The sequence below is a fragment of the Myotis myotis genome, unplaced genomic scaffold (assembly GCF_014108235.1).
Source record: "Myotis myotis isolate mMyoMyo1 unplaced genomic scaffold, mMyoMyo1.p scaffold_m19_p_5, whole genome shotgun sequence".
In the NCBI taxonomy this organism is placed as follows: domain Eukaryota; kingdom Metazoa; phylum Chordata; class Mammalia; order Chiroptera; family Vespertilionidae; genus Myotis; species Myotis myotis.
The window spans coordinates 37,661,765-37,675,143 of NW_023416357.1; the positions used below are offsets into that span (position 1 = coordinate 37,661,765).

At 47.0% G+C, this 13,379-nt stretch overlaps 1 protein-coding gene across 1 annotated transcript; it reads left to right on the plus strand.

The window, feature by feature from the left end:
- The first annotated feature begins 10,452 nt into the window (after nt 1–10,452).
- CARTPT (CART prepropeptide) lies at nt 10,453–13,074 on the plus strand. Its single transcript, XM_036309624.1, has 3 exons — nt 10,453–11,479; nt 11,883–11,966; nt 12,809–13,074. Exons 1-3 carry the CDS (start codon nt 11,321–11,323, stop codon nt 12,914–12,916), a joined length of 351 nt encoding a protein of 116 aa, XP_036165517.1. The 5' UTR covers nt 10,453–11,320; the 3' UTR covers nt 12,917–13,074.
- The last annotated feature ends 305 nt before the right edge of the window (nt 13,075–13,379 follow it).

Sequence of the window (13,379 nt, forward strand, 5' to 3'; positions counted from 1 at the left end):
CTAAAGGAGAGAGGAATGGGGACCAGCCAGGCACAAATGAGCTCACGAGAGAGGAATGGGGACCAGCCGGGCTGCTGCCCAGAGGAGGGACAAGCTGCCTGCCCCACGAGCCCGGGCACCTGTGGCTGTGGCCCAGGCAAAGCCCCCCGCCCATTGTCCCCTGTGGCTGCAGCCGGCCCGGGTGAAGCCAGCCCAGGTCCTGGGTGCCTGTGGCTGGCCAGAGGGAGGGAAGCCTGGGTCCCGGGTGCCTGCAACCAGCCAGAGGAGGGAATCCTGGGTCCTGGGTGTGGGGTGAGGGAGAGGCGGTTAGGGGTGTTCAGGCCAGCAGGGGAGCAGTTAGGGGTGATCAGGCAGGCAGGCAGAGGTGGTTAGGGGAGATCAGGCAGGCTGGCAGGCAAGCGGTTAGGAGCCAGCAGTCCTGGATTGTGAGAGGCAGTTGGACATCTCCCGAGGGGTCCCGGATTGGAGAGGGTGCAGGCCGGGCTGAGGGCTGCCCCCCTGTCCTGTGCATGAATTTTGTGTACCAGGCCTCTAGTGCTATAATATTTATCCATGTATATCGCTTGTTGTACACATGCGGGAGAATAGAACTGCTGAGTTGGAATTGAACCCAGGCCTGCTTACTGCCAAAGAGTCTGTGAGAGAGTAATATGTAGAGACAAACTTAATAAATTTTGAGACTTAAATTTTTTTTTAAATTTTGAAACATAAAAATTTTTCCATTAGTCATGGGTCATAACCTATGACTAATGGAAAAATTCCCCAGAGATGAGCATTGCCTTTGAGAGGCAGTCATCATCCAGAGGGGCCTTTGGCAGGGGAGACAGTACAAGTCTCCTCACTCCATAAATGAATCCACGTGGAACATTCAGCTGAATGTGATGCATGTGAGACCAACCGGAAAAAATGAAAAAGATTTATAGGGATGTTGTCAACATGAACAGTTTTATTGCTCAAAGAATTAGGGGTTATTACATGTTGATTGAATAACATTTTATTTATTCAATCAACACTTAATTGCAGACATTTGCAGGCTTGAAAGAGTAGTGATTTGTGGGGACAAGAGGTTTTGAAACATTTTTTTCTCTTTCAATCTGACATAGCAAGTCTCATTACTGAGCCAAGAACTATTTAATTGTCTGTATTTCAAGGAGCTCCTCAACATTTTAGACAAGTGGTAGAGTATTTCAAAATGTTAAATCAGGGAAGCATTGTAGAGGAGAAAGGAAGGGGCAGACAGGAGAAAAGAAAAGGGGACCTCACTGGTTGGGGGCTGGCGACAGCAGAACATCCTGGGTTGATGGAAGCAAGCCCCACGCCGGCAACAGGATGTTCTCTCCTGAAGAGCCCATGTCCAGGGACAGACTGCAGTCTTCCTCAGGCAGACCTGTGCTCTCAGTAGGCCCCAGAAGAAATCCGAAAATTCATCTCCTGTCTTCATGCCTCTGAGGACCCAGATTGTAGCCCTGAAGGTTGCCTGGAGTTTATGTTCACCTCTGGAGACCCAGAGGGTAGAGGTCATAGTACAGATTGTCAGTCTTTCCCTGTGGCCTTCAGTCTCCTGCCTTCTTACTCCCCATTATTCTCCTCAAGGCACCCAGACACCTGCAAATGATTTTAAACGAATAAATAAAATACTTTAATAGTGCATTCACACTGTTAAGATACTGTCAATAACTATCAAGTTAATAGCTATTAAAATATTAGTTTAGTGTACATTATTCCTAATACAGCTATTTAAGAAAAATATCTATGTAAAGCACCTGACATTTAGTAGATATTCAGTAATCAGGGCCCTGGAGGCAGGTGAGGGGGCAGTGTGAGTGGGTGGCAGGGCAGGGTCCTGAGGCTTTTGCCCTTTTGCCCTTTGTTCTCCTTACTGCTCCTGCAGGTCCTATTTTGAAGAGTCAGGCTTAAGAGCTTTCTGCCTCGGGTGGCTTGTGATGAGGCGACTTAGATGGGTCAGGGGAGGACAACATAGCAGTGGGTGGTGGATTTCAAGCTGGTTCCCTCCCCTCGCCTGACCCCCTAATTCAAAAGCACTGAGATGGTGGCAGAAAGAACCTTGTGCCAAATTGCTCAGACAACGTAACCTCTCTGACCCTTAATTTCCACATGTGAAAATGGGAGAATAATTTGTGATTCTCAGCTTAAATGTGCTTTGCTCAGTGCCTGGCCCAGAGTACGGGCTCCGCTAGCATCTGCTACTGGCATACATGGTGGGGTTCTGATGTCAGATCTATTGAGTGCTTCCCCCCAAGAGCACTAATGCATTTTTTCTTCATGGCTGCTGTTCAGTAAGAAGCTCTAAGCCAGCCTAGGAATTCAATAGATTATTATTCTCCATACCTCTTCACTATACAATCGTCAAGGTTTGCCCCATTTCTTTTTTTATAAATATGTTTTTATTGATTTCAGAGAGGAAGGGAGAGGGAGAGAGAGATAGAAGCATCAGTGATGAGAGAGAATTATCAATGGGCTGCCTCTTGCAAGCCCCCTACTGGGGATCTAGCCTGCAACCGGGGCATGTGCCCTGTCCAAGAATTGAACCATGACTTCCTGGTTCAAAGGTCAACACTCAACCACTGAGCAACACCAGCTGGGCTCCTCCATGTCTCTAATGCTATATATTTTAGGACTAAAATTTCCCCAGTGGATACAGCTACAAAGGATAAGCTCTCTGACAGCAAGACCCAGGCTTAGTTCAGGGAAACGGTCTTTGAGATGCAATCAGTGAGTATTATCAACACCCATTTTAGCTCAATCTGTCTGACTCTAGGAAAAGAGATCTTAGCTATTTCGTCTGAAGGCATCGGATCTGTGTTTTCTGGATCTGATGATGAAGTGAGTGCTGTGTGGCATTGCAAGTCCAGTGATGGTCATGGATGGTATCACCCAGTGGTGCACAGCCACTCACTGGCACTGTCGGGAACCATGGTCACACCTGGTGTCTTGGGTGGCAGCCTCAAGACCGTCCCCAGGCCTGATGTGTGGATTTCAAAAGGAGCCCCAGACCAAAGGCCCAGCATAGACTCCCTTGGGAAACAACTTGGGAGTGAGGTACCAGGAGTTTAAGATCTTAGAATAAAGCCAAAATTGCACCTTATAGGAGATTCAATGTGTGTGTGTGTGTGTGTGTGTGTGTGTGTGTGTGTGTGTGTGTGTGTGAGAGAGAGAGAGAGAGAGAGAGAGAGAGAGAGAGAGAGAGAGAGAGATTGCCAGCATGGGAGATGGGATGAAGAGGGAGGGGGGAGGAATAGGCTTCTATTCCCATCCAATTGGCTTTCTAAAAGCTTTCCCGAGGATGGAGGGAAACCAGGATTGCAGCTGCAAAGGGGTCTGAGATATTGCTGGACATGCCAGGCATCTGTGGAAGCATCTGTCCCTGACGCAATGTGATCAGGTGGAGGGTGGCTGGCTGAACTGGGCCAGCCCGCATGTCAGGGGAGGGAGTGAGGTGGGGGAAGTGGAAGGCTGACCTTCTGCTCATTTCTTCGTGCAGTACTGTTTATTCCCTGGGCACTGTGCCTGGCACTGTTCTACTCAGACCAGACCCTTGCCCTCACTGAGTTTACAGTCTAAGGAGGAAGGTAAACATTTAACAAGGAAACAAGTTAATCAATTATAAATAGTGATAAGTGCTTTGCAGAAATGGAGTTCTGTAATTCAAAAATAAATGAAGGCTATTTTGAGTGGCTGGAGGACTCTTTGAGGTGACATTAGAGTAAAAAACCTAGAGCATGAGAAGAAACCATCCAGGAGTAGGTGGGGGTCGAGGGAATGGCATGACATGAGATGAATGGAGGCTACTGCCTCGTAGAGGCTCAAAAAATGAGTGAATGAAGGTGGAGAGGGCGGCAAGGACCAGATTCCCCTGAATCTTGTAGGCCATGAAAAAAGTTAGCAGTTTATCTAAGAACAAAGGTACGCCTTCATGGGATCTAAGCGGGGGTGGGGGGTGGGGGTGGGGCAAGACTCAATTTATGTTGAAAAAGATCACTGTGGCTGCTATTTTTGAGAATGGGATTTGAAGGGGCCAGAAGAGTTCCAGTGTGGAGCATTCTGGGTTTTCCTCTTTAACAGCTCATCCCACACTATGCTAATTGTTTGATGTCCCCTCATCTCACCCCCAACAGCCTAGCCATTGCTTAAGGGCAAATTAGTGTTCATTGTTATCATCAGCAGCCCTGCATGCATAAAGGCTCAATAATTGTTGCTAAGTAGATAAACTATAATGAACTTTCCAAGAAAGGTGTGCAGGTCTTTAGGTTTGGAGTGTAAGTATATTCTCCCTGAAAATGTCTGCTTTGAAGGAGAAAACTGTTTTCCTCCACCCTTTTAGGTTCAGTGAGCGTGGCTAGCGCATTTGATTGACATTAGACAGCTTAACAGGAGAAAAGGCACACAATTTTTATTAACATTTACATAGATGGAATTCATAGAAAAGAAGTGGAACTCAAAGAAGCAGTTAGATTTGGGGCCTGATATCCTTTTTATATTAAACTTTTCTTTTTTGAATTTTTATTGATTTCAGAAAGGAAGGAAGAGGGAGAGAGAGATAGAAACATCAATGATGAGAGAGAATCATTGATCGGCTGCTTCCTGAACGCCCCACACTGGGAATTGAGCCCGAAACCCAAGCATGTGCCCTGACCAGGAATCGCACCATGACCTCTTGGTTCACAGGTCAACGCTCAACCATTGAGCCACGCCAGTCGGGCCTTATGTACTCTTTGTAACAAAGAAAAGAGGGTTTGAAAAGTTGTGAGGCAGTGACTAGGAAGTACAATAGGGGAAACTAATGCAAGGTAAGTCCATCTCTGACACAGAGACACAAGGCTGGGGTGCTAATTATGGGCAAACTCTAAGCAGAGGTTCCTAAATTGGGTGCAGATTAGAAGGACCTAGGGAGCTTTTCAAACCACCTCACAGATCCAGATTCAAATGGCCTAGGGTGGTGCCCAGAAAGGGTTGTTGAAAAGCTCCCAGGTAGAAGCCAGAAGTATTTCCCTCAATGATCATCATGGCCCTGTGGTGCCTCGCAGGGAACTGGGCATTTGGCTTTGTTAGCTTTGTTCTAGCCTACGGGTTGCAAACTCAGACATGTGTGGGGGCCAGTAAACAAGGGAAGGCACAAAGACGGCCAGATACAAGGCAACAGACAGTAGTAGAAATTCTGGTTTTTCAGTAGGAGATGGAAATTTGGATTTGTACATGAAACTTCCCCATTTTTAAAATGTTGACAACTGATTTAAAATGAAACTCTTTGAAGGTGCACAAGGCAGCACCTTGGTTCCCATCCATATTGCTTCCTACACTAGGACCTCAGATGAACTGGGTATCTTTTTCTCTCTGGGATAATCTAGGAAATTGAGAAAAGAGAAAGTATGTCTGCAGAGCTTTCTTGCATGACCTGGTAAACATTGGCCCTCATCAGCAGGGGGAGCAGTTCTTGTTTATACCTTTACTTGACATTCAACAAGACTGTGGTTGCAGGGAAGACACAGGAGTATTCCCATAAACAAGATGGATGACCCTGGCCCTAAGAGGTTCTCCAGGCTTTAGATGCTCGTGTGTAACTGGGTCCTATAACTTTTATATCCACACCTCTAGAGCTAAAGATGTGTTTTAACAGAATTCTGGAGAAAAGAAAAGGAGCAAATAATTATTTCAAACTTTTCCTTTGAAATGCTTGAACATCAGTACTATCTATGGCAAATACTAAGAAAGAGGTAGTAACTTTTAAAAGCTGCTTGCTCCTATGTGCATCCTCTTGACAGGTCTCTGTGAAGTCTTTTTCATATCCTGAGGAGAAATTTCTTTAGCAAACACTGGGAGAGCTTGAGTGTCTCAGTGGGTGTCTGATGGTTGCTGGGGGCACAGCTGTAGTTATAGCCTGTTCCAACCCCCTGCAGGGCGCTGGGCAAAGGCCATATCCTCATCCAGGGCTACCCTGGTCAAGAGTGCAAATGGCAGAAAATGACATTTGCGTCTGGGCAAAAGCATTATAAATGTTCATAGCTGTGGCTCCTCAGGGTCTCTCGTTGTCAGGCAGGTGCGGTGGGTTTGTGTTGGCACAGGGTGAATGCCCTCAAGGGCCTCCCCAGTTTACCCAGGAGATCTCGGATAGGTCATCTAGGTGGATCTCAGTCCAAAACTTAAGGTCTCTGTCATAACACAGAGTCCCATTTCACATTTGGAAAGTCAGAGCTTGCACTCAGAGACTCGACCTGACATTTTTGCAGCTTTCAATAGAAAATGACGGGTTTTCAAGGAGCAAGGGGGATCTTGACCATTAGGGAATATCTTTTATAATATTTAAAAATTATTTTAGAATTCAAGTTTTATTTTTTCTCTCACTTTTGCTCTCTCTCTTCATTAAAAAAAAAATGATACAGGTGATAAAACGAAATGGAAGGACAGTGTAAATAAGAAAACACTAGGTTTTCAAAGGATCTGGGTCCAACTTCCCACCTGCCTGGGGGCCTGAATCCAGTTACTTAAATGACCAGTTTTCTCACCAGCAGAAGTGAGAACACAATTTCTGCTCACGGTGGATATAAATAAGGCTTTCATCAAGGTTTAATTACTTTATACTACTTATGGGACTTATATCTGCACTCTTGAAAAGGCCCATGGGGTGTGTTCATGGCTTCTTAAAAGAAGGCACAATGGAGATGCCCACTGAACTAAGAGTGACTTGACCTCATCCATCCATTCCGGGTCAGCTATCCAGTTTTAGAAAGGAAGGGTATTAGATCCTGAAAGGATTTGGCCTCGGTGATCTTGTAGAGCAAAGTGTGCTCCCGGACACCACACTAAATGATGCAAAGATCCCCTCAGTGCTCCTCCACCAGGGGCTTGTATCAGTCAGGTTATATTTGAGTCCCTTGGGGCAACTTTTTCCAATGACATGAGCTAGACTGCTCTCCTCCACAGAGATTCTGGTCCCCCAGATTCTGGGGGTGGAGTATAAGCATATGTAATTTGGCGAACAGAAATTTTCAGTTGATTCTGATACTTTCACACCACGCTGGGAAACACTTCCCTAAAGGTAAATTGAAAAGTCTTTTTATTTGATCTCACCTTTGATTCACAATGTGCTAGAGATAGCCTGTTTGGAAAATGTCACCTGATGAATTGAGATTGAGGAGAGGAGAGCCACATTCCCGTGTGCTGCCTTGGGGCGCCCTGAAGAAGCCTCATCTTGGCCAGCCCTCTGCCAACAAGACTTTCCCTTCTCTGCTGAAACAAGTCCACCCTTCAAAGACTAGCTCATAACATGGCCTACCTTTTTGATTGCCTCTCCCTAAAGAGCTTTCCTTCTCTGCTTAATTCATTCATTGTCTGGATGATTTGTTTGACTATTCAATTAGCAATTGATGATCTAGCTTCTATTTCTGCTGAATGCAGTTTGTCGTATATTGCTATTTAATGTTTCACTGATTTCTGTCTAGTAGAAATAGTGCTGATTTGAATTTTAGTTCTGGCTTTATTTCTAACTGTGTATCCTAGGCAAGTTGTTTAGCCTTTCTGGATTTCAGAGCCCCAATTATACAATTCCACAATTCTCTTTCTTACCTCACCCTCAAGCTAAGATTCTTACACAATGATGTTCACTTAATTGTATTTACATTTTTTGAGAGAATAATTGTAGTAGACATTTTCTAACATGGTTCCCAGGGACTTTGCATTCTGATAGTCATGCCCTTATATAATCCCTGCCCATGAGTGTGGACAGCACCCAGTGAATGTGGCAAAATGATGGGATGAGTTAGAAGAGCCTGTGACTTCTGTTTTGCTAGCGTTCTCTCTCAGGCTCTTCTCACATGCTTGCTCAGACGGAGAGGGTCACCTGGAAGGATGGAGGGAGGCCTCTGGTCAAGAGCCAGCAAGTGACTGAGACAGCCTGTGAGAAACCAGGTCTTACCAAGAACCACTGAGTTGTCTTGAAAGTGGATCCTGCCTCAGTTGAACCTTGACACGACTGCAGCCCCAGTCAGTGCCTTGTGATTGCAGCCTTGTGAGAGACCCGAGGCTAGCTAAGTCATGCCTGACCCACAGAAATGGTGATATAATAAATACATGTTGTTCTAAGCTACTAAACTTTGGGATAATTTATTATGTAGCAATATGTAATTAATACTATCTATGAGATGGGTTGATGGACATGATAGTCTATCTACCTGATTTGGTCCTATTGAGCTAAATTGTGCTACAGTAACAAATGACCCCAAAAGTGGCTTATATCCACAAGAGTTTATTCCTTCTTCTCACTGTATGTCCACTGAAGGCGGTCATAGCTGTGTTCAATATTTCCTTCCCTCCAGAACCGTCTCTAACCCAGGCTGATAACAGCCACGTCTATCTGGAATATTGCCAATCACCAGGGAAGAGGAAAGAGAGCAGGGCAAAGTATGCACTGGCTTTTAAACCTTCCCCATGAAAACAACGCACTATACTTTTGCTTATATTTCACTGGCCAAAGTGAGTCACATAGCCACATAGTTGATGAACATGGCCCAAAGTATATTCCTCTTCCAGTGAGCAGCACTAAATATCTGTGAACAGTAACACAGTGCACCATATGCCATCGTGCAGTGGGCTAGGGGGAGTGGTAGCCACAGACTGCCGTAATATACAGAAAAGAGAAGGAATAGTTCACATGCACAACTGAATGGGTGTGGTGGCCCCAGAGCCTAAGATAAGAGAGTACAATTGAATAGCTATCTTTCCCTAGAAAAGGGTGAAAATGAAGGGAATATGAAGCACTGCGGAGAGTTGAAGTGTTTTGTTTTGGTTTTTTAGCATCCTCAAAATCTCCATGGTTACCTCCCTAAGGTCGTTCTAAAACAGTGACTCTATGGCAATAAAGCTTTAAGACAAGCATCCTGGCCCTCCTCTTCAGACTAGATAGCCTTCCCTAAGCTCTTGAGGCTTCTGTATATAAATATATCCGCCTCCCTTGTCTATAATCCTGTTCATAAAGTTGAACTGGGTCTCCAAACAACTGTCTTCCAGCAGCCAGTTGAATAGGAGAGGAAAACTTGATACATGACCTTGGGCAAGCCTGCCATGTGTGGGTTTCAGTCTTCTCAAAGTCCAGTCTAATCTCACCTTCCGGAGAAATAAGCACAGTCCCTGTGGACTTCCTGCAAATGTTGGAGGAGCTTAAGGAATGGTTGCTAGCCCATCCATCTCAGAGGCCTTGCCAGGCAGGCTTTAGAGAGGCCGTTTGATGGGAAGTGCAGAGATCTGGCTTGCGGAGCAGGAGAAGCTGGGCCTGACTTAGCTGGTAAGCCAAGCCACCACGATGGATCTGTCGTTAAAACCAGAACCAGCTTAAATTGCTGACACGCGGTAGAGAAATGTAAGGGCCAGAGATCCCCTAAAAAAGTAAAGGAGAGACTTGTTGAGGACCCTTCTGCCTATGAAAAATACGTTTGCCCTCAGGCTCTGCCTGTTTGGATCATGCCAGATGGTATTCTGTTTCTCCTGAGGTTAGAGTTTGTGTCAAAAGAATAGACTTCACTTTGATGAGTTTTGAAGGAGGCATGAAAGAGTCACAGAATCACGGTTTAAACAGTGACCTTAGATGCCATCTAAGGCAAACTGTCCAGCACAGGAGTCACTCCCTCACGCCTATGGCCTGAGATTTGAACTTCCTGAGATTTTTTAGGATGCAATCCTGTCCCAGTTTGCTTTCCACATTGCACCATAGAGAGTGTGAGCAGTGTGGAGACAATACCCTTCTTCCTGGCGACACAAGCTTTGCATTTGGGAAAAAGATTTCCATTTTGCAACTGTAATGCTCTTGGTTGTTGGAGGAAATGTTGAGAGAGGCCGTAGTCTGTAGTCTATTTCTGAAACCGGCTGCCTGTGACACAATCCCACCCCTCTCTGGCATGTTTTACTGCTGGCTGGTGGTAAATTATGGGATAGACGAAGGCAATGGAGTGTGGGGTAGGGCAGGGTGGGGGGAAGGCAAGAAGAAGGCCAGAGCAGCTTTCCAGGACTGAGGCGGTAGTAATAGGGATGGAGAAGAGTGGATGAATTGAGGATCGGTTTGAGAGAAAGGATGTGGTGAAAGAAGCCAGGTGGGCAGGCAGGTGGGATAAGCCTCTAGGTCTAAGTGGGAAAACATCACCTCTCCTACAGGAACTTTCATTGGTACTCAGGCTGTAAGTACCCCAATCTTTTAAAATACAGTATCTTCACAAGTCACGGAGGACCTGGTTTACTACTGACTTCTGATGCTGGAGATATTTCCATAATCAGGAAGTTGCACTTTTTTTTTTCACACCTTTACTTTATTATCTTCATTAGATATCAGAACTGGGTAGTGAGCTGGAGGGCTCCTGAGGATGGTTGGGTTTGCCCTAAGGAAAAGCTGAAATACTACACTCAGCCACTTACCTGGGCAGCCTCAAATTCCAGGGGAAAGGCAGGGAGCCTTAGAGAGGTAGTGCTAAGGGTCAGGGCCTCTACATACCTTACCTTTCATTCCAACCTCCAGATAATTTTGTGAGGCGCATCTTTTAAATTCCAGTTTTACAAAACAAAAAAGTGAGGCCCAGAGCGGTTCTTTATTTTGCCCAAAGCCACACAGCTTGCAAGTGGTGGAGCCAGGAGTAGAACCAGAGTCTGGCTTCCTGCACTCTCCATACCATCCCTCAGTCTTGGTCAGTCTGTTTTCCCTTTTCTCGTTACTACCATACAGATTCCGTCATGGAGCCCATCCTGGGAAAGGCTACAATTTCTTTTAGGTACTGTGTTTGCCTCTCCTATCCCACAGCGTACCTAGTAAGGTGTTCAGTGAACATGCCTATCTAGAGGCAACACCCCTTCTTGTTGCCACATATGGATCTGGGGTGAGTCAAGGCAGGGCTGGTGAGGGAGACTGCGTTGCTGCTGCCCCTGCTAGGCGACGGGGAGGGACTCTTCTGCCTGTGCCTTGCCTCAAAGGCATTTTTCATGTCCTGTCCCCCTCGTGCTCCCCAGCCCCCACCTCTCGCCCCTTGACTTCGTTTCAGTTCCCTCGGGAGCGTCCCTTACTGCGGGGGTGACAGCATCTGGGGGCGCAGGGTCCCTGGTGTCCGCTCTCTTGCCCATCTGTGCGCAGAGCCTCGTTCCGGGGCGCCTGGAGCCCGGCGGGCATTGACGTCAAGCGGCAGCGGATCGCTGCCTACAGACGGTTGACCTGGACCCTCCTCCACACCCCCTTCCTTCCTTGCCCCCTCCCTCTTCCCGGCACCCGGGCTCTGGTTCGGTATAAAAGACAGGAGCGCGGGGCGCCTCAGCAGCGCCGAGTTTCAGCACCATGGAGAGCACCCGCTTCCAGCTGCTGCCCCTCCTGGGTGCTGCCCTGCTGTTGCTGTTACCTCTGCTGGGCGCCCGTGCCCAGGAGGATGCTGAGCTCCAGCCCCGAGCCCTGGACATCTTCTCCACCGTGGAGGATGCCTCCCATGAGAAGGAGCTGGTCGGTATCCCCATGCCCCAGACTCCCCTGGGCTGCCGCGCGGTCCCTCCTTTGTACCTCCTCTCTTCCCTCCTCCCCACCCCATTCCCAGAGTCAGGACGCGGGGAGATGAGTGAGAAGTCCGGGCTCCCGCTGTCATCCTCCCAGCAGTCTTGTCCCCGCTCCTCTGAGCAACACAGGAGCAACACGAGCCTCCCCTCCAGGGCCCTGGGACCTGCTGTCAGTACCTGGGACAGCGCCCCCTATGTTTCCACCCCTCTAGCAACCTTTTTTTGTCTTCGGTGTCCCAGGGTGGAGCGTGTGTGGTTCTGGGGATCCTTAAAAATAGGGCTGGAAGTGAGCACCTGGGCTGAACTCGCAGCCAAGGCGGCAACTTCGGGCTCTCGGGGGCGGTATGTTGCAGATCGAAGCGCTGCAGGAAGTCCTGAAGAAGCTCAAGAGTAAACGTATTCCGCTCTATGAGAAGAAGTACGGGCAAGTCCCCATGGTAAGGCTTTGGAATCATCTCCTTCCCATGTTTTTCCAAGAGGAAATATACCACCTTGAGTCTTATACATGCACGCCTTCTCCCTAGGATGTGGCTAAATAATTCAGGAAAGGGGTTTGCAGAATTCTACAAGGCCCCCCTTGTTTTCACCGCCAGCCCTTGCCCTTGGTCTCTAAGGGCAGACCAGCTCTTTCAGAGGAGCAAACAGTATGTGCCAGGAACCAGCTCTTGTGTCTGGGTGGAAAGGAGTGTTTCCTGAAGATGAGCTTTTTTCACCTCACGAAGAATTGGTTCTTGTTCCTTCAATTTTCTTCCTGCCTTCCGAACCACTGTCAGTTTTGTTTTTTAAAAAAAATCTAAGTTCTAGGATAAAAATTCTTAACCAGGGCTTGTCACCTTCCATGGAGAACAAACACACATACACACATACTTAAATCTTCCTTGGGATGAGGAGGGCAGAAAGCAGGGAGCAGCGGTTGTGAGAAAACATAGGTCTATTGTTTATTTCTTAGAAAAAAGGTCTGGTTGATTTTTTTATCTTCTGGATGAGCAACTAAAGGAACCAGGAAATGTAATCCAACTCTCCCTCCATCCCTCCTCTCCTGCAAAGTGGAAGAATGTAGGAGTGGCTCAATAATTTAAATTTATTTTTATGTTCTCTCACTGAAATCATAAGCACAAAGCTCTCTTCCATTTTAGGCCTGACTATACTTAGGCCTCCCGTGGGGGTGATAGGGTCCATCCGTCTCTCCCATGAGGCAGAAACTGTGTTGACAGGGAGAGTGGCCTGTGAGGGCTTGGTTTTGCGCATGTCCCACGACCACACATTGTGTTGCTTGCAGTGTGACGCTGGCGAGCAGTGCGCGGTGCGAAAAGGAGCGAGGATCGGGAAGCTGTGCGACTGTCCCCGAGGAACCTCCTGCAATTCCTTCCTCCTGAAGTGCTTATGAGGCGTCACCCTCCTCCATCAGTCCCCAGTTCCCCTGCTTCCCCAGAGGACCGCGCCTTCATTTGTGGAGTTGGGATTTAGCAACCAAGCTTGCATTTCCCTCTGAGGGTGAAGGGGAGCTTTTCCTGATGTTTTCAAATAAAAGAACAATGTCTTGTATGCTTGTACGGTGTTGATGTGTGTGCAAACATATTCTCTTTTTATTTTATTTGTCTGATGAACTCTTGTGTATCTTTGTGTAAAGTAGGGGAACTTTGCTTTGACAATTGTATTTTCCTATGTGGCATGGCAGGATGAAAATTAGATTTGGTGAATGTTGGTAGATGACACCACCACCTGGAAAATAAATCATCCCAAGCACCCCCAGTTGAAGCATGTACAAATTATACATAATGAAGTGTTTTTAGTAATTGTTCATACTGCCCTGGCTGGTATGGCTCAGTTGGTTGAGTACACCCAGAGGT

Coding starts and splice junctions, on each gene's coding strand:
- CARTPT (XM_036309624.1), top strand. CDS start 11,321: ATGGAGAGCACCCGCTTCCAGCTGCTGCCCCTCCTGGGTGCTGCCCTG. Junction 11,480..11,882: donor CCTCCCATGAGAAGGAGCTG/GTCGGTATCCCC, acceptor GGTATGTTGCAG/ATCGAAGCGCTGCAGGAAGT. Junction 11,967..12,808: donor AGTACGGGCAAGTCCCCATG/GTAAGGCTTTGG, acceptor TGTTGCTTGCAG/TGTGACGCTGGCGAGCAGTG.